The 23,074-nt window shown below is 42.7% G+C and overlaps 1 protein-coding gene and 1 pseudogene across 1 annotated transcript in view; one reads left to right on the top strand and one right to left on the bottom strand.

Moving 5' to 3' along the window:
• Positions 1-202: 202 nt before the first annotated feature.
• The window catches only part of Ccdc36 (coiled-coil domain containing 36), a 41,031-nt gene continuing 18,159 nt past the window's right edge, over positions 203-23,074 (bottom strand). Inside the window, exons 4-7 of the mRNA XM_004625089.2 lie at positions 22,245-22,293; positions 20,637-20,724; positions 1,632-1,732; positions 203-1,336 (exon numbers count right to left, since the gene is read on the bottom strand). Of these exons, the coding sequence (XP_004625146.1) occupies positions 203-1,336; positions 1,632-1,732; positions 20,637-20,724; positions 22,245-22,293 (1,372 nt within the window). The remainder of the gene's footprint in view (positions 1,337-1,631; positions 1,733-20,636; positions 20,725-22,244; positions 22,294-23,074) is intronic.
• LOC105744107 lies at positions 12,729-13,499 on the top strand (annotated as a pseudogene).

The following is a 23,074-nucleotide window of genomic DNA, read 5'->3' as shown; positions in this document are numbered from 1 at the left end:
CCCTCATGCCCTTCACATGGGCAGCGGCACTAGACACCCAGGCTACTGTGCCCACCTCCCACTGACCCTACTCCAGCAGGGCCTCTGCTCCTGAAGGTCCCCAAACAGGCTTAGTACTTTCTGCTGGAAGCCAGTGCAAGTGTTCTGCAATCGTCTTCTATTTGAGATCAATAAACCAGCAGCTAAAGTCACTGTTGGCTACTCAAAAGTCATCATCGCTGCTATCAAAGTCCAAGTGATACAGTAAGCTCTTCCCTGTCTTCTTATATGGAGCAGGCTCCGAATTTTCTGGGTTGAGGTCATTGAACCAGCTCATCCGGTGGTCCCTCTGGAGACTGCTGGAGAGGAGCCTGCTTCCTTTGGAAGGGCCGATGGTGAACTGTAAGGCTTCCCCTCTCACTGTCTTGCTGGACTTGACTCTTCCTTCAGGAACAGGACAGAGTGATCTGGGGGACCTTCTGGGACTCGGCAGACACAGGGCCTGAGCGAGGAGCTCTTGTTGCCCCTTTGGGGACCTTGGTGGACTAGAAACTGGAGACTGCGGATGCTGGTATTTAGGGTTAAAGGTGCAGGTCTTGCTCAGGGTTTGGCCTCGCTTCCTAGTCAAGAGCTTGCCTCTGCGGGCCTTCCTGGGTTGCTGCATCTTTTCTTCCCTCCCTCTTTCTACAGTCCTGTCCTTCTGTTTAGTCACCAGCTGTTCACATGGATCACAAAAAAATATACTTCGGCCCTGGTATTCTGGGCAGGCATTCTGAATGCTGTTTGCAACATTGTGTAAGTCCAGGGATATGAGCTGTGGGTTTCCTTGGGAAACCAGATCACATACCTTGTGACCTGGGCCACTGGAGCCACAGTTCTGAGGACTTGTTTTAGTGATAGTTGAATCCTGGCAGTTAGTCTGCCTAGCCTTGTCCTTTACTTGCCTATACACTTTGCAAGGCTCGACTGCTGGCAGTGCAGCCTTTCCTCGGAGAGAATCACTCTCTTCTTGCTCAGCGCAGACTCTAAACTCTGCAGGTCTCAGGGATCCTGCAGTGGGGATCCCTGCAGCAGGGGCAGCCTGGGTCTGCCATGTAACTGGCTCTTCACAGGGGAGTTTTGTCTGCTTGATGAACCTGAGGCTCTGGGCCAAAGGTGGTGAAGTCTGAGAAGCACTGTCTTTCACACAGCCAGGTACCAGAGGTGCTGAGATCAATCTCTTCAGTTTTTCAAGGACATCAGGCACATGCAGCTGGCCTAACTGCTCACATAGCTGCTGGAAGTCCTTACTCTGCTGGGCTACTAAAACCTCAAGCTGCTTTAGGCTGGACTTCATTTCTGTAAACTCTGTTTGCGTCTGTGGAGAGGCAGTGAGAAAACAGATAACAGGCAGTGCAAGTTACAAAGCACAAGAAAATATAAGTATGACCCTGGAAATCTTCCAGAGTAAGCACAGCTGTACTTGGAGAAGGCACTGGGGCCATGCCCTGCCGGGGAACTCTGGGGCGAGGCCGGCCTGGACCCCGGCTCATTCCCAAGGGGCCTGTGCTAGCTTTGGTCTTCATTGCTAAAATGTGAAACTTTAAACTATCTGGATTTTAGTTACAAAGACAAAAATAAACTCAAACAAAGAATTTGGGATTTATACTTACAGTTTCTAGTTTCTTTTGCATCTCAAGGATGGCCTGCTCTGCATTGCTTTTTTGTACCACCTCAAACCTCATGTCACTCTGAGCCTGTGCCGTCTCTTGTACTAAATACAGGAAAAAAGATGACCATTACACTGTGAAGACTGTGGCATGTCCCCCTGCCCAGACCACAGTGGTGGAATAGGATAAAGGCACTGGTATGGACCCCTTGGGCCTTCTTTCTTAACACCCAGGATTCTGTTTTCCTCAACTAGAGTGGCTTCTTCACATTTCATTTTTTCCCTGAGAAGATCCTGCTAGGGACCTTGAAAATCTGCAACCAAGATCAAAGGACAGGACCAAACCCCTTAGCCTTCCTTATTAGGCCTGTAGAATAAGATCATCAGCATGATCTCTGCAGAACATGGGTATCATCCTGCCCCCTAACCTTCACTGGTTCAATGGCATCCCACTGGCCAATGAACAAAGTTTTTTTTTTTTTTTTCCTGTACTGGGAATTGAACCCAGGACCTTCATACTAGGCTACATCTCCAACCATTTTTTTCAGACAGGGTCATGCTAAATTACTCAGGTGGGACTTGAACTTGTGATCTTTCCACTTAAGCCTCCTGAGTGCTGGGATTACAGATGTGTGCCACCAGCCCTAACCTTTCAACTGGCTAACAAGCCCTGGGCTTACTCAGTCCCCACTTCTCATCTCTGGGCTTTGAGTCTTACTTTCTCTTAAGCAAACGAAACCTTCAGCTCAGAATACTCCTTGTATTCCTGCCATGCCTTCCTCCTCTCCCAGCCACCACCTCAGCCCAGCTAATTCCTCTTTTCTCTACCCTTGTATCACCTCCGTGGGGAACCCCACTCCTCTCTGTGGTGGCACCAGGCTCTTGCATCATGTGCCCCCTACAGTCATTTCCTGCTTATACTTGGGCAGGAGTGGTTCGGTCTCACACGCCACATTTAATAACACATTGTGTTGCAATTCTTGCCATCCTCTTGCTAGACTAGAGGTTATATCAAGATGCCCGTATATTTATTTAACAAATATTTAATGAGCATCTTTGAGGTGCCCGACACTGTAGACAAACAGTAATCAAGAACGCTAAAGCTAATATATATAATATATATGTATATATATAATATGATAAATATATATCTATATCTATATATATCTTGTTTGCTTTTTTTTTTTTTTTTGGTACTGGGGATTGAACTCAGGACCTTGCGTTTGCCAGGAAGCACTTGTTCTACTGAGCTATCTCCCCGGCCCTGCTTTTGTTTTTTGAGACAGGGTTTTTCTATGTATTCCAGGCTGAATTCAAGTTCAAGGCAATCCTCCTGCATCAGTCTGTGGAGTGCTGGGATTACAGGCACGTGCCACCACACTGGTTTAAGAAAGATACATACAGCTCAATTGAAATTACAGTCTTATCAGGGAAAACAGGCAGTCAGTAATTATACACATAACTATTTAGGGATACAACAAATGCTCTAGAGGAAACATATACTGAGCTTCAGGCTAGTCAATCTCAAAAGTGAGGTAAGACTTACTTAAGGAGCTGGTAATTAGCTCAACCATCATTAGCCCATGAGGGAAGAACATTACAAACAAAGAAAAAATTCACCCTCATCCGGGCATGTCTAAAACATGCTGAACAGAGACAGGGCCTGGGGGTATGTGTGCCACAACAAGATCTGTAGATTTGATCCTAGGCCTTGGTCACTGACAAACTTAGGCAGAAAGTTGGCCCAAATGCCTTTTCTCTTTGAAAGGCACACGCTTTTTTTTTTTTTTTTTGCAGAACTGGGGATCAAACTCAGGCCCTTGTGCTTGCCAGGGAAGCGCTTATTCTACGGAGCCATCTCCCCGGCCCCTGAAAGGCACACTCTCAAAGAGGGTGAGAGAGGAGGAGAAGTAGACATAAAGAGAATTATTAAGATATGCTACGTACATGTAGCTACTCTGCACAATGAATATAATCATGTACTGCAAATGTGTACTAATAAAAATGTTTTTAAAAGAAATCTGTATTCTAAATGAGTAAACCATATGGCCTATGAATTATTTCTTAAACTGCTAAAAGCACATGCCATGTAATATTGATATTTAAAAAAGGAGCACTCAGGCAGGGTGGAACAGGCCTGTAATCCCAACACTCAAGAGGCTGAAGTAGGAGGATCACTGCAAGCAAGTTCAAGCCCAGCCTGGGCTACAAAGTGAGATGAAGGCCAGCCTGCCCTGCACAGTGAGACCCTTTCTCAAAAAACAAAACAAAACAAAACAGACACAAATAATAACAGGATTCTAAATAAGTGGAAAGCTGGGGAGATGGCTCAGTGGCATAAGCACCTGCCTGGCAAGCGCAAGGTCCTGAGTTTGATCTCCGGCAGCAATAACAGCAACAATAATCAGTGGAAAAAGGAACTGTTGCCAGGCATAGGAGCACTCTGGGAATTCCAGCTAAAGCAAAAAGAGGGCCGGCCAAACAGCTCAGTGTATTAAAGCGCCTGCAAGCAGGGGCCAGGGCCTGTGTGCCAGCCCCACCCCTGGGGCGTGCAGAGATGGCAACTGAGACTGGGCGTGGTGGAGGCTATAAACAGGAGACTCACTAAGAGTCTGATCTCGTAGTGAGGCCCTGCACACCCTGTAAGCCCTTCCCTAAAATTAAAAAAAAAAAAAAAGGAACACAAGTTCAAATGTAGCACTCCAAAGTGTCACCATGCCTGCTCCTCCACCCCGGCCCTTTTTTTTAAAGACAGACTTAGCAAGATTAGCAAGATCTTATCTCAAAATTAAAAAATAAAAATAAAAAAGCCTAGGGGATGTAGTTCAATGCAAAGGCCTTCGGTTCAGTCCCCAGTACCATGGCAGGGGTGAGGTGGGCTGGTCACTAAAGTGTTCAATCGTGGCACTGGGACAAATTGTTAGATATCTACAAGATAACTTTTTACAAGATAATTAATATGACTTTCCCCATAATTCTGTTAAGTATATTAAAAGTCTACAACATAATTCAGTGTAGAAACAATCATAAGTTCTTTACCTCCTAATCAGGCATGTTACTGTCTCTTACAGAGGAGGATAAAGAATTGTAATAGATGTCTCAAAATCCTATTTTTTTTTAAAGTATTTGGTACAGGGTCTCACTACACAGATTGGACTCATAGTGATCCTCCTTGTTTTCAGCCTCCCAAGTGCTGGGATTACAGGTGCAGGCGTGCGCCACCACTTCTGGACTCCGGCTGGCTCAGCGCGCCTGCAGGTGGGACTGCCCAACTGGCCGCTGAGCTATCTTGCCAAAATCCTTTTAGCTCTATTGATAAGCGCAGGAAAACTATTTTAATGTTACACATATCTCAACTATATAACAACAACAACAACAAAAATTAAGTGGATAACAAGTATAATTTACAAATAACCAAGAATAAGAAGTCAGGTATTTTTTATCTGTTTATAATTATCTAAAGAATGCTTAAAGATTCTTTGCGGATGTGGTGGTACACACCTGTAATTCCAGCACTCAGAGGCTGAGGTAGGAGGGTCACTGCAAGTGCAAGGCCACATAGCGAGACAGGGAGTTACGGGGAGACGCTGGGTCATATAGGGAGACTCCGCCTCAAAAAAACAAGCAAGATTCTTAACTAATTTTTAATTTGTTTGGGTTTTTTTTTGTTGGCTTTCTTTTAAAATCATAGCATCTTTTTTAATTTTATTTGCTTATTTTTTTACGGAACCGGGAATTGAACTCAGGCCCTGGTGCTTGCCAGGGCAGCACTTATTCCACTGAGCCATCTCCCTGGCCCCCTTGTTTGTTTGGGTTTTTTTTCCCCCCTCCTTTATTTATTTAATTTCTTGTTTGGTTTTTGAGACAGGGTCTCATTATGCAGTTTAGGCTGGTCTGAAACTTACTTTGTAGCCCAGGCTGGTCTCAAACTCACATCAATCTTCCTTCCTCAGCCTCCAAAGCGTGTCACCATACCTGCTCCTCCACCCTGGCCCTTTTTTGAAAGACACGGTCTTGCTGTGTGTTTCAGGCTGGACTTGAACTCAAGGTGATCCTCCTGCCTCAGCCTCTCCAGTGTCAGGATTATAGGCTTGTGCTACCACACCCAGCACAAAAAAGGGCTTTAACTCTTTACAATAAATAGTAGGGAAACCTGAATACATACGGTAGTCAGAAAGTGGTGAGAGGGCCAGCCAGACAGCTCAGTGGACTAAAGCGCCTGCTTATGCAGGGTGCGTCGGGCCGGCTCCATCCCCAGTGAGCCCTGCTGGCCCTGGCCCTGGCCCTGGGGTGCGCTGAGATGGCGATTGAGGCTGGCCAGACTGGGTGTGGTGGTGCGTGCCTGCTATCCCAGCGCTTGGGAGGCTGGAAACAAGAGGATCACTATGCATCCAATCTAGTAGTGAGACCCTGTAGACCCTGTCCTAAATTCATTAAAAAAAAAAAAAAACAGAGAAAATTGTACATAAACCTATAGTATGTAGTTTTGTTTTTTGTTTTTTTGCGGAACCGGGGATTGAACTCAGATCCTTGCGTTTGCCAGTCAAGCACTTATCCTACTGAGCCACCTCCCTGCCCCCCCCCCCTTTTTTTTTTTTGTCTTTTTCCAGTACTGGAGATCAAACTCAGAACCTTGAGCTTGCCAGGCAGGCACTAATGCCACTGAGCTATATCCCCAGCCCCATAAACCTGTAGTATGAAAGTCTTTTCTATTTTTACTTTGTGTTTTATTTATTTAGTTACAAGAAGGGTCTCCCTATGCAGTTCAGGCTGCCCTTGAGCTCACTTTGTACCCAGGTTTGTCTCAAACTGGCAACAATTCTCCTGACTCAGACTCCCAAGTGCTGAGATTACAGGCACGCACCACCATGCCTGGCAGTACTGTAGCTTTCAATTTAGAGGTCTTTTATATCCTTCCTTAGATAGATTCCTAGGTATTTTTTTTTCTTTCTTTTTTTTTTTTTGAATGCTATTGTGAAAGGTACTGTTTCCCTAATTTCTCTCAGTGAGTTTATTTGCGTACAGGAAGGCTACTGATTTTTTCAGTGTTGACTGCATCCAGCTGCACGACTGAATTTGCTTATTAAGTCTAGCAGTTTTATGTAAACTTTTGGGGTCTTCTATGTAGAGGATCACGAGGGTTTTTTTTGTTTGTTTGTTTTCTGAGACAGGATCTCGCTATGCATCTCAGGCTTGCCTTGAGTTCACTTTGTAGCCCTGGCTGATCTCAACCTTGCAATGATCCTTCTGTCTCCACCTCTTGAGTTCTGGAATTACAGGCATGCACCACCATGCTCAGTCTTTGTTGGTAGACTTTTAATTATATCTTCAATTTCATTGATATTGGTTTATTTATAATTTTCCTTATTATTTTTAAATGTATTTTGTTGTTGCAGGGTCTCACTACACAGCTCAGACTCATGGTGATCCTCCTGTTTTCAGCCTCCCCAGCATTGGGATTACAGGTGTGCACCACTACACCCGACTCTGGCTGGCTCAGATCCCCCTGGGAGTGGGGCTGGTGCAGCATGTGGTGCCAGGGATTGAACCGTGGCCCCTGTGCTTGCCTAAGGAAATGCTTTAGTCCATTGAGCTATCTTTCCAGCCCTATTTATAATTTTATATCTTCTTGATTCAGCTTTGGTAATTCATTTGTATCTAGGAATCTGTTCATTTGTTCTGCATTTTCCATCTTATTAGAATACAGGTTTTCAAAGTCAAGTGCAAGGTCCTGAGGTCAACTGGGTACCAAAAACAGAAAGAGAACAAAGTAGATATAGAGGATCTTCTGGATTGCTGCAGTCTATTGTGATTTTAACCATTTCATTCCTAACTGCATGGTTTGGGTCTTTTCTTTCTTTTTTTTTTTTTATAAGGTTGGATAAGGGTTTGTTAAGCAGCAGGCCAGGGCGGCATGCAGGATTAGGGATCAAATCCTGGTCCCTGCGCTTGCCAAAGCAGGTACTTGGCCCACTGCAGGCAATTAGTATGCTGAGCTACCTCACTAGACCAAGACCATTAACATTATTGGCTGTTGGGCCAGCCAAATGGCTCATCGGATAAAAGCATCTGCTTAAGCAGATGCAGGGACTGGGGTTCAATCCCCAGGGCCTGCTGCACTTGTCCTGCCCCTGGGGTGCACTGAGACAGTGGATTGAGACTGGGCGTGGTGGCACATGCCTGTAACCTCAGCACTTGGGAGGCTGTAAACAGGAGGATCACTACAAGTCTGATCTATGTAGTGAGACCCTGTAGACCTTGTACTAAATACATTAAAAAAATTATTGCTTATAACTGATATGTATTGACTTACCCTTGCCATGTTATTTTCTTGTTGTTGGCTCTCCCTTGTTTCTTCCCCCTCCATTTTTGCCTTGCCTGGGGATCACTTCTGTTGGTGTTCATGGAGTTGTAGTCTTTATATTTTTCTAGAACGACCTTAAAACATTTGGAGTGCTGGTTTGCTGGTCATAAATTTCCTCAGATGTTGTTATGGAAGTATCTTATTTTTTTAGTTTTGCAGGGTATGTCAATCTGGCTTGAAGTTTATTCTCCTTTAGAACTTGAAATACTTTAAGCTCTCCTTGACTTGAGGGTTTGCACTGAGAAGTCAGCTATGATTCTGATGAGCTTTCCTTTATAGGTGATTTGTTTCTTTTCACTAACAGTTTTTAAGATGCTACTCTTGTGTTAAATTTCTGGAATCTGAACTGTGATATGCTTGCAGATTTTTGTTGTTTTTTGATGGTGACTAGTTAGGGTTCTAAATGCCTCACTTATCTATCTGTGTGACTACTTCTCTGAGGTGTCTTCTAGGTGTAGCTGGTTTTTGGGTTTTGAGTCTGTTAGAAGATTCTACCTCTTGAATTTGTTGGGGATGAGAAGTGGCTGCCTGTTTGGTCCAGCACTGTCTCTTTTGCACTGTGCTACAGTGTTTTCTGGGACTCTTAAAGTTGTTTAGAACAACCAAGTTAAGAGTAAGATACTTGCCAAGAGGATTAATGTGCATACTGAGCATATTAAACACTCAAAAAGTCATGATAGCTTCCTGAAATATGTCAAGGAAAATGATCAAAAAAGGGAGGAAACCAAAGAGAAAGGTACCTGGGTTCAACTGAAATGCCAGCCTGTCTCTCCCAGAGAAGCACACTTTGTGAGGACCAATAGGAAGGAACCTGAGTTGTTGGAACCTATTCCCTATGAATTCATGGCATGAACTGAGGATATTGTTCTTCCATTCAGTACTTAATTGACAGCTTAAGTGTTCTAGGTCCTACTTAAAAATAAAATCGTCCTGGGTTGTAAGGGTGGTTTTCTTAGTTGAACGGGTATGTGGTACCTTCTTACTTCAGAAATATTTGCAGCAGATTTTCACTGTATCTAGTAATTGTGTCAAGCCTTTACTCTTTAGTGTTTTTCTTGCTGAAAGATATTGCTGAGGTATTGTGCAGGTATATATCCAAATATTCAAATATTTATAAAATATTTATATTGGCTTGAAGATCCTGTAAATCATCATGGGGAAAAGATATATCAAAATAAATGGAAGTCACTGCAGAAACAAATGTAAGTCCATTTCAATTAAATAAATTGTTTAAAGCAAATAATAATAATAATAATAATAATAATAACAAATAAAAGAGAAAAAATGTCTCCTTCCAGGTATATCTCTGCCATCACTGGTAGATAACACGTGGAGACAGAGTCCTGATCTGTGTTGATTTATTCTAGTAATCCAGTAGTAGCTTTCTGGTGGAGTATTAGATAATCTCGAGCCTGCACCTGTATCTTCTGGCCGGGATAAGATTCACTTGGCCTTCAGTCATCAGTGTACTTTCTGCAGGCCCGAGTCTAGCTACAAACTGCTAGATGGAGCTGGAAGTCACTCTCTAGTTCTGAGCTCAGCTGGCTCCTCTCCAAAATGGTGCCTGGCCAAGTTCTCTCACATACATGGGAGGACTGAGCCCTCAGCATTCACCACCAACCTAGTACAGTCTGTCACATCCACTGCTCCTCTCCACTGCTGCATCTCTCTGTGGAGGCCTCTGGAGTTGCCAGCAGTCACCATGTGCCCACAGGTTTTAACTGTTCTTCTGCAGTGAGTCCTATCTCAGGCAGAATGCAATGCTGGCTACCTCCTTCTTCCTCATTTAAGTTTCTCCACTCTCTCCATGGGGTTCAATTCATACCTCAGCTCCTTCAGGTCCAGGGAACCTACTTTCCTCATTCTTGACTTCTCATGTTTCTATACTGCAGTGACATTCAAGAGAGGTTCATCCTGTGCTGCTTGCCATTCTACCATCTTTTTTTTTTTTTTTTTGGCAGAACCAGGGATTGAACTCAGGCTTTTGCACTGGCCAGGGAAGCACTTATTCCACTGAGCCATCTCCCTGGCATGGTTTGTTTTTCTTTTCATTTCTTTTTTTTTTTTTTCCATTCTACCATCTTGCTGCCCCTCTTTTCACCAGGCTACTGGAAGATATATATTACCAAGTGTAAACCAAGGTCCAGGAAATAATATGGGTACTGGAAAATACAGAAAGAAAAAAGAGAAAAAGGATTTCCAGAATGATATAAAGAAAAGTCTAAGTCTTCCACAGAATTAAACAGAACTAGCCTGATGTGACCTGCAATACTGAAATCTCCAGGGAGAACATCACCAAGGAGAAAATGAAACAAAGAGTTCTCAGTGAGTTTGAACATGTTAACTGAATATTTAGTTTTATCTGAAAACTATGGCTTGGGAGGAAGACCACCAAAATTTTGAGACCAGCCTTGGATAAACAGACTTTCAAAAAAAAAAAATTTTTTTTAAAGTTTAGGGCCAGCCTAGCAAGCACAAAGACCCAAGTTTGATCCCCGGTATTGCATGCCTTGCCGACACCAGAAGCCCAGGCACACAGTGCAGGCCCCTAGAAAGTGGGCACGGTGGTGCATGCCTATAATCCTAGCCCTGGGGAGAATGAGACAGGAGGATCACTGTGAGTCTGAACTGTGTAGTGAGACCCTGTATCCAATAAATACATTTTTTAAAAAAGTTTATTGTCAGACACTGGGAAAGTATGGGGAAAAATTGAAATAAATGTGTAAATGAATTTCAAAATCTAAAAAGGAAAAATAACAGAGAAGTGTGAATAAACACAAATTATGAGTACAATAAAAATAAGTGAATGGGAAGCTGGGTGTGGTTGCACACACCTATAATCCTGGCTTTTTTTTTTTTTTTTAAAGATAGGGTCTGTCTATGCAGTTGGGGTTAGCCTTGTGCTCACTTCTGTAGGCCCTAGGCTGGTCTCAAACTCTCAGAGATCCTCCTGTTTCCACTTCACCTCCTGAGAGCTGGGATTACAGGTGTGTGCCACCAGGCCCAGTTATAATCCTGGATCTTGAGAAGCTAAAGCAGGAAGATCCCAGCCTGGGACATAAAGTTAGGCTGTGTCAAAAAAAAAAAAAAAAAGAAAGAAAGGAAAGAAAGGAAAGAAAGGAAAGAAAGGAAAGAAAGGAAAGAAAGAAAGAAGAAAAAAAATTGTCAGGTGTGGTGGTACATGCCTGTAATTCCAGCACTCAGGAGGCAGAGGCAAGAACAGTGCTGTACATTCGATCCCAGCCTAGGCTACATAGTGAGTTCAAAGGCAGCATGGACTGAATAGCAGGACTGTTTCAAAACAACAAAATAATAAGCATGTGTGAGGGGATAGATTTTACATGCCTGTGAAATGAGGCTGAGGCTGGATAGATTAAGCCCAGCCTAAACAACTTAGCTCTTAGGAAAACCCTATCTCAAACAAACAAACAAACAAACAAACAAACAAAGAACAGGGAATATAGCTCAGTTAAGAGACTGGTTTACCCTTAGTAATAACCAAAGAAGTAAAAATAGGAAAATGTTATGGTTTAGATCTAAAATGTACCTCCATATTCTCATGTGTGGGAAGTTAATTGGATCATAGAGGTGTTATACTCATTCCTGATGAGCTCGATATCTAAACATGCTGCTAGGAGGTGGGAACTGGTGGGAGGCAGGCCACAGGGGGAGGTAACCTAGAAGGGTCATTCTCCCTCTTGGGCTTCTCAGTTCTCTTCTGCTTCCTGGCTGCCATGAGCTTAGCACTTAACCTCTGCCATGACCCTCTGTCATCCCATTTTTGACTTTGAGCCAGTTGACCATGGACCAAAATAAGACTCTTTCCTCTTATTCTTTGGTACCAGGAATTGAACTCAGGACCTCCCACTTGCCAGGCAGGTGCTATGCCACTGAGCTGCATCCCTGGTCCTTTTTGCTTATATGTTTGAGATAGGGTCTTGCTATGCAGCCTAGGCTGGCCTCAAACTCCTGGTGGTTCTCTTGCCTCAGCTTCCTGAGTGCTTGACTACAGGGCTGCACCACTACAACTGGCAGCTTGTCCTCCTTTACATTGTGAGCATCAGGGATTGCGCTTAGTGAGGGAAAGGTGACTAAGAAAGGGCCACCTATCATTTTTTCTTGTTGTTTTGCTTTGTTTTTAAGTTTTTTGATACAGGGTCTCCTACGTAGTTTAGGCTGGCCTTCATCTCACCATGTTGCCAAACCATAATTGCTGCCTCAAACTTGCAGCCCTCCTCCTGGCACAGCAAAATCACTGTGTAGCTGAGGTTGGTCTTGAATTTGCAGCAATTCTTGTGCCCCAGTGCCCTGAGTTATGGGCATGTGCTCCCATGCCTGGCATACCTTTTTCATAATACCCTCTTTTTGACTAGACACCAGATGCTAGATATAATATTAGAACTCAAGAAACAGTTGGCGGCGCCAGGGAGACAGCTCAGTGGAATAAGCGCTTGCCTGGTAAGTGCAAGGGCCTGAGTTCAATCCCTGGTACTGCCAAAAACAACAACAACAACAATAAAAAAAAAAAAAAAACAGTTGTAGCACAGTATGATGGGACACACCTCTATTCCTAGCACTAGGGTGGCTGAGGCAGGAGGATCACAAGTTTGAGGCCAGCCTGGGCTACAAAGTGAGTTCAAGTCCAGTCTGAATACATAGGTATTCTACAAAGTGAGTCCCTGTTTAAAAAAAAAAAAAACAACTCTTCCTGTGAGCGGCCTTAGGTGACCTGTGAAAATGGTTTGCTACTCTCTCGACCCTGAAAACCCCACAAAATCATGCAAATCAAGAGGCTCAAATCTTTGCGTTCACTTTAAGAACACGCATGAAACTGCCCAGGCCATCAAGGGTATGCATAACTGAAAGGCCACGAAGTATCTCAACGATGTCACATTAAAGAAGGAATGTGTGGGGCTGGTGAGAAGGCTCAGTGGTCTAAAGCACCTACTTAGAACAAGCTTAACAAAGCACAGGGACCGCGGTTCAATCCCCCAGCACCACATGCCAGCCAGCCCCGCCCCCTGGTGGGCTGAGCTGGCCACACACACACACACACACACACACACACATAAATAAAATTTAAAAAAAAAGAAAATGTCTTTTAAAAAAAAAGAAGCAATGTGTATCATTCTGGCGTTACAATGGTGGCGTTGGAAGGCACACCCAGGCCAAACAGCAGGGCTGGACACAGGGTCGGTGGCCCAAAAAGAATGCTGAATTTTTGCTGCACATGCTTAAAAATGCAGAGAGTAATGCTGAACTTAAGGGTTTAGATGTAGATTCTCTGATTACTGAACATATTCAGGTGAACAAAGCACCGAAGATGGGCCACCGTACTTATACGTACTTAGAGCTCATGGCCGGATTAATCCATACACGAGCTGCCATATTGAGATGATCCTTACTGAAAAGAAACAAATTATTCCCAAACCAGAGGAGGAAGTTGCACAGAAGAAAAAGATATCCCAGGAGAAACTGAAGAAACAAAAACTTATGGCACAGGAATAAATTAAGCATAAAATAAATGCAAATAAAATTAATGTTGTCTGTTTTAAAAAAAAAAAAAAGACCAAAAAAGTAGTTGTTAAAAAAAGCTAACTGGGCATGGTGGTACACACCTGTAGTACCAGCTCTTCAGGAGTCTGAATCAAGAGCATTCTAAATTCAAGTCCAGCCTGGGCAATTTATTATTATTATTTTTTTAATATTTATTTATTTATTTATTGCATGTGTGGGTGTGTGTGGGTGGGTGTGTGTGTGTATGGGCAGCTCAGCCCACCAGGGGGCGGGGCTGGCTGGCATGTGGTGCTGGGGGATTGAACCAAGGTCCCTGTGTTTTTGCTTAGCTTAGCTTGTACTAAGTAGGTGCTTTAGACCACTGAGCCATCTCACCAGCCCCGAGCCTGGGCAATTTAAGCATTTTTTTTTTTTTTGTGGTACCAGGGATTGAACTCAGGACCCTATGCTTGTCAGGCAGGTGCTTATTCTACTGAGCTATCTCCCCAGCCCCTGCCTGGGCAATTTAAAATTTAAAAAAGAGCTGGGGATGCAGCTGAGTGCAAGGTCCTAGGTTCAATTCCCAGATCTGAGGGAGGAAAAAAGCTGAAGGGTGGTACATGCCTACATATAGTCTCAGCATTTCTCAGGCTGCCACAGGAGGATGGTTTGAGTCCAGGAGCAACACCACAGGATCATATTTAAAAAACGAAACTGCGGGCCTGCCCCTTAGCTCAGCTCTTTAAGTGGCTGCTTCAACAAAGCAGTCAGGCTCAGGTTGCTGTGGTTTGATCCTCACAACTCAAGCCAGCCAAACCTGCCCTGAAGGCATTCGGAGCAAAAACAAACAAACAAACAAACAAACAACTAAGACATGTAAGAGTTATAAGGATAACACTATTATCTTAAAGCCTTATGTATTATGCTTTTATCTACCCCTAGATTTGGGCTAAAACAATGATCTTCCTATTAGAAAAAAACAGAAGAAAATAGAAATTGTTTTTTGGTTGTTATGCAGTGTTGGGTAAAGAACAATATGCTATATTGATTTTTTTTTTCATTACTAGACTCAGATTTGTACTGAGCTACAGTCCCTTTTTTTTTTTTTTTTTTTTTTTTGTGGTACTGGGGATTGAACTCAGGACTCTGTGCTTGCCAGGCAAGCACTTATTCTACTGAGCTATCTCCCCGGCCCTACATTCCCTTTTTTTAAAGTTTGACTCAGAAGGGTGCCCAGATAGCTCAGTGGACTAAAGCGCCTGCTTAGGCAGAGTGCAGCAGCCAGGGTTTGATCCCTGGCCTGCTGCGCTGGCCCTGCCTTTGGGCGTGCTGAGATGGCAATTGAGACTGGGCATGGTGGTGCGTGCCTGTAAGTCCAGCACTTGGGAGGCTGAAAATAGGAGAATCACTATGAGTCTGATCTATGTAGTGAGACCCTGAAGACCCTGCAGACCCTGTACCAAATATGTTTAAAAAAATGAATAAAATTTGAGACAGAGTCTCACTAAATTGCCCAGATTAAGCTCCACTCTCTTGTGTTAGCCTGCCTAAGATTCTAGGCATGCACCCCCATGCCTGGCTTCATACTGTTATTTTTATACAGGGAAGCCCACAGCTTTGCAGCAAAAGAAACAACTTAGTAATAAAACATTCAACTTTATTTAAATAGAGTAAGAATATTTTAGAAAACAGATTTTCTCCTCAACAAGCCCAATTCTGTGTGGCAATTAAGTACAAAGAGGCTGTATTCTCATTTATGTACTAGGTCCCTACTTTTAAACTCAGTCACCCAAATGCTTTCAGTACTCCATGTAGGTATCTATAGTACGCAGAAAATGTAATTATCCTTCTCCAGAAGAGTTCCTAAATAGCACAGTTTCTTAGCAACGGTGGGCATTACTGACCCTCACAAAATACAGAGGATGGGGAGGCCAGCCAAGAGCGTGATTCTGGGTAGAGCGTGCAGAAAGCCATCTGTCTGTGGCTTCAAATGCTGTCCTTGACTTCAAGGAAACATGTTTGGGATCTTCTCTATAGTTTGTTTGTTTGTTTGTTTGTTTGTTTTTTAATCAAACTCACTGCCTAGAAAGTTTATCCTCACCCCACTTCCTGCACAGCAGTGGTAGGGAACCTACAGCACATGTGCTGCAGTGGGGGGCTGTATCATTGAAAGCTTTAAAAAGTTCATCATCACTACTGGGGCCTGAACCCAGGATTATATCCTCAGACCTTTTAAAAAAAAATTTGAGACAAGGTCTTCTAGGTTGGTAAATGGCTCAGGCTAGACATGAATTTAGAATATTCCTGCCTCAGTCTCCCAGAGTGCTGAGATTATAGGTATGTGTTAACACATCTGGCTTCCAAAGTTTATTTTTAAAAAATTTAGTTATATGCCCTGCCAGATAGCTCAGCAGACTAAAGCGCCTGCTTAGGCAGGTATAGGGACTGGGGGTTCAGTCTCCTGTGTGCTGTGCTGGCCCCGGCCCCGGGGGCGCGCTGAGACATTGATTGAGATTAGGCATGGTGGCATGCCTATAATCCCAGTGCTTGGGAAGCTGAAAACAGCAGGATCACTATGAGTTCCTTTGCTTTTATCTGTACAGTGAGACTCTGTACTAAATACATAAAAAAATTCGTTATGAAGATAACTCAAAGCCAGGCACAGTGGCACATATATTTTAATCTTAGTACTGATGGAAGCAGAGGCAGGATTGTCTCAATTGGACAATTTTTATTTATTTATTTATTTTGAGACAGAGTCTTGCTATGTAGTCCAGGGTAGCCTCAGATTTGAGATCCTGCTTCAGTCTCACAAGTACTGAGATTCCAGATCTACACCATTGTACCCATCTCAGATTCTGATAAAAGCAGGTTATTTCTACTAGTAACTAATCCTTTCTTTTTACTCTATATTCCTTTTTTTTTTTTTTGAGACAGTCTCATTATACAGTTCAGTGAGCACAGTGGCCTTGACCTCAGCTGGCCTTGAACTCACAATGCTCCTCCTGCCTGCGCCTCCTCAAAGATGGGATTACAGACCTGAGGCACCACACCCAGCTCCCTTTTACTCTATATTCCCTCTGATGTGCTGCGAAGAGAATAAGGAAAGATCTGGGAGGTTCCCTGTATAATAGGAACCACATCAACCCTCTTCCCTTGCTTTTAGTGCTACCCTTTCTAATCTTCACTGGTTGGGTGAGACTACCCAAAAAATGAATCTGGGAGGAAACCATATGAACTTAAATAGCATCTTGCTGTTTTATTTTATTTTTGAGACAAGTTGTCACTCCATAGTGCAGGCTGTCCTTGAACTATGTGGCCCAAACTGGCATTCAACATGTAACAATCCTCCTTCCTGCCTCAGACTCCAGAGTGCTGGGATGGCAACCTGTGCACCATCACACCTGACCTTGATATTTTAACAACAAGCAGACGTTTCTCTTTCATTGTGTTCAGATAGGTAAGTCTCACTCTTAATTTTATAGATTTTGCTTGAAAAAGTTATTCTCATTGTGAAAATAGAAATTTTTTGCTTATGCGTTTTTTTTTTTTTTGTTGTTGTTGTTGTTTTTTAAGAATTCAACAATGGTTGTTGCATATTGTCTTTCAAATTAGTTGTTCAGATTACCAGATATAAGCATGGAAAACTGGTCAACAAAAAGTTACACAAACTTTAAAAGGATAGAGCCAGGCATAGCAGTACACATCTATAATCCCAGTAATTGGGAGTCAGAATCAGGAGGATTGCTGCAAGTTGGAGGCCAGCCTGGGCTATTACATAGTGAGTTCAAGGCCAGCCTAAATCACTGCACGGTGAGAACTTATCTCAAAAAGATGAAAATAGGTGCCAGGGAGATAGCTCAGTAGAATAAGTGCTTAAGCGCAAGGGCCTGAGTTCAATCGCTGGTTCCGCAAATAAAATTAAATAAAGACAAAAATAAAATATAAATAAAAAGGAGAAAAAAATTTAACCATTAATTGTTCTTTTCAATAGGCCAGCAGAAATCAGCAGTATCTTCCTTTTTTAAAAAAATGATTTGATTATTACATATATAGGTTATATGAAGAAAATTCTGGGCCAGGGAGATGGCTCAGTGGAATAAGCGCTTCCCTGGCAAGTACAAGGGCCTGAGTTCAATCCCCGGTTCCGAAAAAAAAAAAAAAAGAAAGAAAATTCATATGAAATCTTTATATGGGACATTCATATGGCCACTGAGAAATACAAAGGGAGGGAAAAAATTCTTTTCTTTTCTTTTTTTGCTTTGTTTTGTTTTGTTTGGGAGTCTAGCTATGCAGTTCAGGCTGGCCTTGAGCTCACTTTGTAGCCCAGCTGGTCTGGAACTCAGAAGGATCCTCCTGCCTCAGCCTCCTGAGTTCTGGGATTATACCACCACCATGTCTGGCTGCCTTGTTAATTTATTAGTCTGGTCCTTGATGTTCTTGGCTGAATGAGTTAGATGGCTATAGTGAGACTTCTGGATGAACAGGCAGATTATGTTTACTTTCCCTTTTCCTGAATAAGAGCCTACCTATATGATAGAATAAATGCAGTGAATAAGAGCCTACCTACCTGTGATCTTATTTGCAGAAGATTATTCTGGCACCTCAGTTGCTAACTTTCATCCCTTAATCATTACTTATTAAGAAAAGGAGGGCTGGGGAGATGGCTAAGTGGAATAAGCGCTTCCCTGGCAAGTGCAAGGGCCTGAGTTCAATCCTTGGTTTCGCAAACAAAACAAAACAAAACAAAACAAAACAAAACAAAACAAAACAAAACAAAACAAAACCAATGAAAGTAAAAGAACAATTAGGGACCAAGAATCAGGATCCCTAGGGCCAGGGATACAGCTCAATGATATAAACACCTTCCTGGCAAGTGCAAGGTCCCCAGTTTAATCACTGGTATTAAAAAAAAAAAGGATTCCTTGACCAGGTGTTACCCTAGCATGTTACAGGACAGGAGGATAGCAGGCGTTATCCCTTCTGTCCTCAGGAGGCTGAGACAAGAGGATTGTTTGAGATCAAGGCCAACCTGAACTACATAGCCCTGTTTCCAAAAAAAAGCAAACGACAAAGAATCAAGATTCCCATGCTTCCTATAAACCAGATGCAGTTCTAGCTCTCTCTGCTGTGATCTTATTTGCTATTTCATTCATTCATTCATTCATTCATTCATTCATTCATTCAGACAGGGTCCCTCTGTAGTTCAGACTGACCTTAGCGTTGGCCTCTAAATGATCTTCTTGTTTTAGCTTCTAGAGTGCTGGGATCCCAGGTGTGTGCTACCATACCTGATCCTGCCTTGATCCAGTGAAACTTGGGATTTAAATGCTACTATTTTCGCTATTATCCTCTTTCGTGTACTTCAAGTTTCTCTTTTTAATTTGTAGTAGTGATTTAATCCAGGACCTTAAATTTTTTTTTTTTTTTTTGGTTTGGATACAGGGTCTCACTAAATCATTAAACTGCCCAATCTGGGTGCAAATTTGCAGTCCTTTTGTCTTAGCTTCCCAGAGTGCTGGGTGTGTGTCTCACCACATCCAGTTATTCACTGAGTCCTAAATATAGAACAAAAACAGATTATAGGGCTGGGGGCAAGTGCAACATCCTGAGTTTGATCCTCGGTACCACATGCCATGCTGGGGAGGCTAAGACAGGAGGATCACTATGAGTACTCTGAACTATGTAGCGAGACTCTATATCAAAAAATAAATAAAAAATAAAAAAGTGAGAAAGCCTTACTATTACTACTACTACTACTAATAAATAATGATAGCAGAGTATTCTTTGTTTTGGGAGTTCTCCCAAAGGCTATGCTAAAAGTTTGGTTGCCAGCCTATGATACTATTCAGAAATGGTAGGGTCCTTAGGAAGAGAGCCTAATGGAAAGAAGTTAGGTTCTCAAGTTGCACCCTTGAAGGGAATACTGGTATGCCTGTCCCTTCCTGTCTCTCTCTGTTTTCTAACCACCACGAGGGCAACAGTCTCCTCAAACATGCACACCTGCTCTGATATACTATGCTGCCACCATATCAAAGCAACAGAGCCAAGCAACCAAAGACTGAAACCTCTGTGATTATGAGCCCAAATAAACCTTTCCTCTTTATAAGTTAATTGTTTCGGTATTCTGTCATATAGACAGAAAGCCATTTAACATAGAGTGTTTTCATTGGGTGCTTACAAACGAGTTGTTTTATCCCATTATACAAAGAGGCAGCCATGATTTGCTTCTGCTTCCTGCCTTGTTACTTACTTCTTGTGGGGGTAGCAGTTCTAGGATTCCAGCACTAGTTTTCAAACAGATGCACAGTTGGCCTGTGTGTGGGATACCATGATAGAAGCCAGCAGACAGACAGTACAGTGTTTCTTTGCAGACAGATGGGGATTAATTTCTATGCCACACAAAGGCATTAATTTTTATAAATCATGAACATTTCATCCCACAGCATTTGAATAAGTTGATTTCAATTGATTTAAAATAAAAAATAAACACAGACAAATCCAAACAAGTACAGATGCAGCGTCATTGACTATTTTGCTTAGAAACTACTAAATCTAGGAAAGCATCTGCCTAAGGAGGATTGTATGTTTTCTCTTCTCTGTAAGAGCAAAGGAAATGATTTCATCACTTATAAATCCCAAATTGGGGGAGCAGGGCATTTTAAAAACCACAAACTTTAGCTAAAATTGAGGATGTTGTTGTGATCCAATACAAAATAACTCTCACTGAAATTTAGTCAGCAAGAAGAACATCAGGTGACCAGAATATTTCTAAAATTTTAGGGAGTAGTATTTCTGTATCTTTATAGATGGCACCGCTGCAATTGATTCTTGGAAACTCAAGGAAGCTGCTGATTTACCTCAGTGAGATGAGAAACCTGGCAGAGAGAGACCCTTGGGACAGCAGGGTTATTTGAGGAGGAATAGTGCTTCACTTCGTAGAATCCAAGTGTTATCACAGAGAGAAGGCTCCTATCACTCAGCTTAATGTGTGCTTCCCATCTCTCCAGAACTAATCTTAAGCACCCACCCTCTTATGTGAAATATCAGGAGCCATAGCCTTGGCAATCTAGCAAAGGTTAGAAAGTTCATGATGGCTGCTTACCAGTGCCCTCTGCTGACAGATAACCCCACACACGAAACACTTACATGTCCTAGCTACAGTCTCCAAAGAGTCCAAAATAGATTGGCTTCTTGAACTGAGGCGTTCCTCAGACTCTTCCACAGATGTCTGGAACTGAGAACCCCAAAGTTAAGAAAGATATCACATGTTATTATTTGCTCCATGCATACTTGTTTCTTTGGCTTTGTCTCCTCCAAACTCAAAGCTATACCCGTACCCAAGATGAAATTCCTGGTATCTACTGAAGGAGTTTAGATAGACCCTCTGGAGAATATTTCTGACTGGCAGTCAATAACTATGATCTCTTTCAGTCAGAGTGGTCATCACCCATTATTACCTCACAGCAGTTCAGGTTACTTCTTCTGAGGAGGAATGCTGTAGGCAGCTGAGTTAGAAAGATTAGGACCGGGGAGGTGGCTCAGTGGAATAAGAGCTTCCCTGGCAAGCGCAAGGGTCTGAGTTCAATCCCCGGTTCCCCCCCAAAAAAAGAAAGATTATAGGCAGTCTCAGAAGGAAACAATATGGAAGACAAGATACCTTGCAACTGTGGGAAAGACAGACACTCTCACTGTGGGCCAGACCTCAAGACAAAAGAATAAACAAGTGCAGCCACATACCTCCCTAAGGATGGGCATCAAGGATTGATATTTTTTTTTAAATTTTATTTATTTGTGTGTGTGTGTGTGTGTGGCCAGCTCAGCCCACCAGGGGGCGGGCCTGGCTGGCATGTGGTACTGGGAGATTGAACGGCAGTCCCTATGCTTTGCTAAGCTTGTTCTAAGTAGGTGCTTTAGACCACTGAGCCATCTCACCAGCCCCAAGGATTGATATTCTAACAGGTATCAATCACTTTGAAAAAGCTAGGAGTCAGGGACCCAACCCCCTACAGGAAAAGCCCCTGTTCTGTATTCATATCCCCTTGCTACCAGACTTGCTTCCCCATTTGATCATGATTTAATCAACTTTACCTGAGCAATTGTGCTTCGCATCTTATTAGTTGACTATAGTTTTGTCTCACCTCATGTGCAAGTTCCCATGTTTTTCACCTAGACCCACTTTCCCTCATGGTTTTGTTCTATAAAAATCCCTAGAAAAGCAGATTTCTTGGTAACCCACTAGGGGCCCCTTCTGTCCCTCTCTCAGACAGAAGCTTTCTTTCCCCCAGTAAATATATTCCACTCTTAAAAAAAAGAAAAAAAAAAAAGAACATCACAGAATACTTGCTTATTTTACTAACTTAAGAGTGCTCACTTCAGCAGTATATATATTTCACTAACTTGGAAAACTGCCATTTAATTAATTTTTAATTAATAAGTTAGGGAGATAGCTCAGTAGAATAAGCGCTTGCCTGGCAAGTGCAAGGGCCTGAGTTTGATCCCTGGTTCCACCAAAAAATTAATAATACAGGGTGGTTAAAATTAAGGTCAATAGGCTCTTTGAGACAGAGTCTGGCTATGTAGTTTACCTTGGCCTTAAACTCACTATGTAGCCCTGGGTGGTCTTGAACTCATGGTGAACCTTCTGCCTCAGCTTCCCTAGTGCTGGGATTACAGGCGTGTATGCACAGCAATATATAATAATTATTAAAGGTTTTAAGTAAGATGTTCTAACTTCTTAAAATGAAGCTAACTTACCCTCTGAATGCTTTCTCTGACCTGGGAAACGAAGTTGTGTAGGGTCTCACTACAGTGGGAGAAAAAAAGACAACAAATTTTGTGAAATGCTGAAACAACATGCAACAGAACTGATCCTATGAGTGGCGAGTATCCATCTACAGGAACATCAGAGCACTGCCGGATCAGCGATGGAACTGAACCCCAAAACCCCAAGGCCAGAAGGATCCTGTTGCCTCAGCCTCTGGAGTGTTGGGATTGCAGGCAGACACCACCATGCCTGACTCGAGCAAGGCAAGTATTTACTAAAGTAGAAATGACCAGCTTTCATTCTTATAGCAACCGTGACCTCAGAAAGTAGTAGTTTATCCTAGTGGTTCAAAATCCCTAGACACATCTTAGTTTCATCATTATACTGACTATTAAAGGAAACTAATACACAAACAGTTCTGTGATGGTTTTTTTTTTTTTTTTTTTTTTTGGTATTGGGAATCAAACTCAGGACCTTCAGCTTGCCAGGCAGGAACTTGTGCCACTGAGCTATATCTCCAGCCCTGCTTGTTTGTTTTTGAGAGAGAGTCTCACTATACAATGCAGTTTGGCCTTAAACTCTCAATAACCTTCCTGCCTCAGTTTTCTTCCTGAGTGCTGAGATTATAGACATGTGCCACCAATATTTATGCAATAGATCTTCATTTTTATAGAAGGCTGGATGTGGTAGCTCACCTGTAATCCCAGCACTGGGGAGGCTGAGGCAGGAGAATCATTGCAAGTTCAAGACCAGCCTGCGCTACAGAGTAAGATCAAGGCCAGCCTGAACTGCATAGTAAGACCCTGTCTCAAAAAGACAA

Source organism: Octodon degus, unplaced genomic scaffold, assembly GCF_000260255.1.
Source record: "Octodon degus isolate 3935 unplaced genomic scaffold, OctDeg1.0 scaffold00008, whole genome shotgun sequence".
Lineage (NCBI taxonomy): Eukaryota > Metazoa > Chordata > Mammalia > Rodentia > Octodontidae > Octodon > Octodon degus.
The sequence above is the reverse complement of the archived record's forward strand: the minus strand, read 5'-3'. Positions and strand labels throughout refer to the sequence as shown.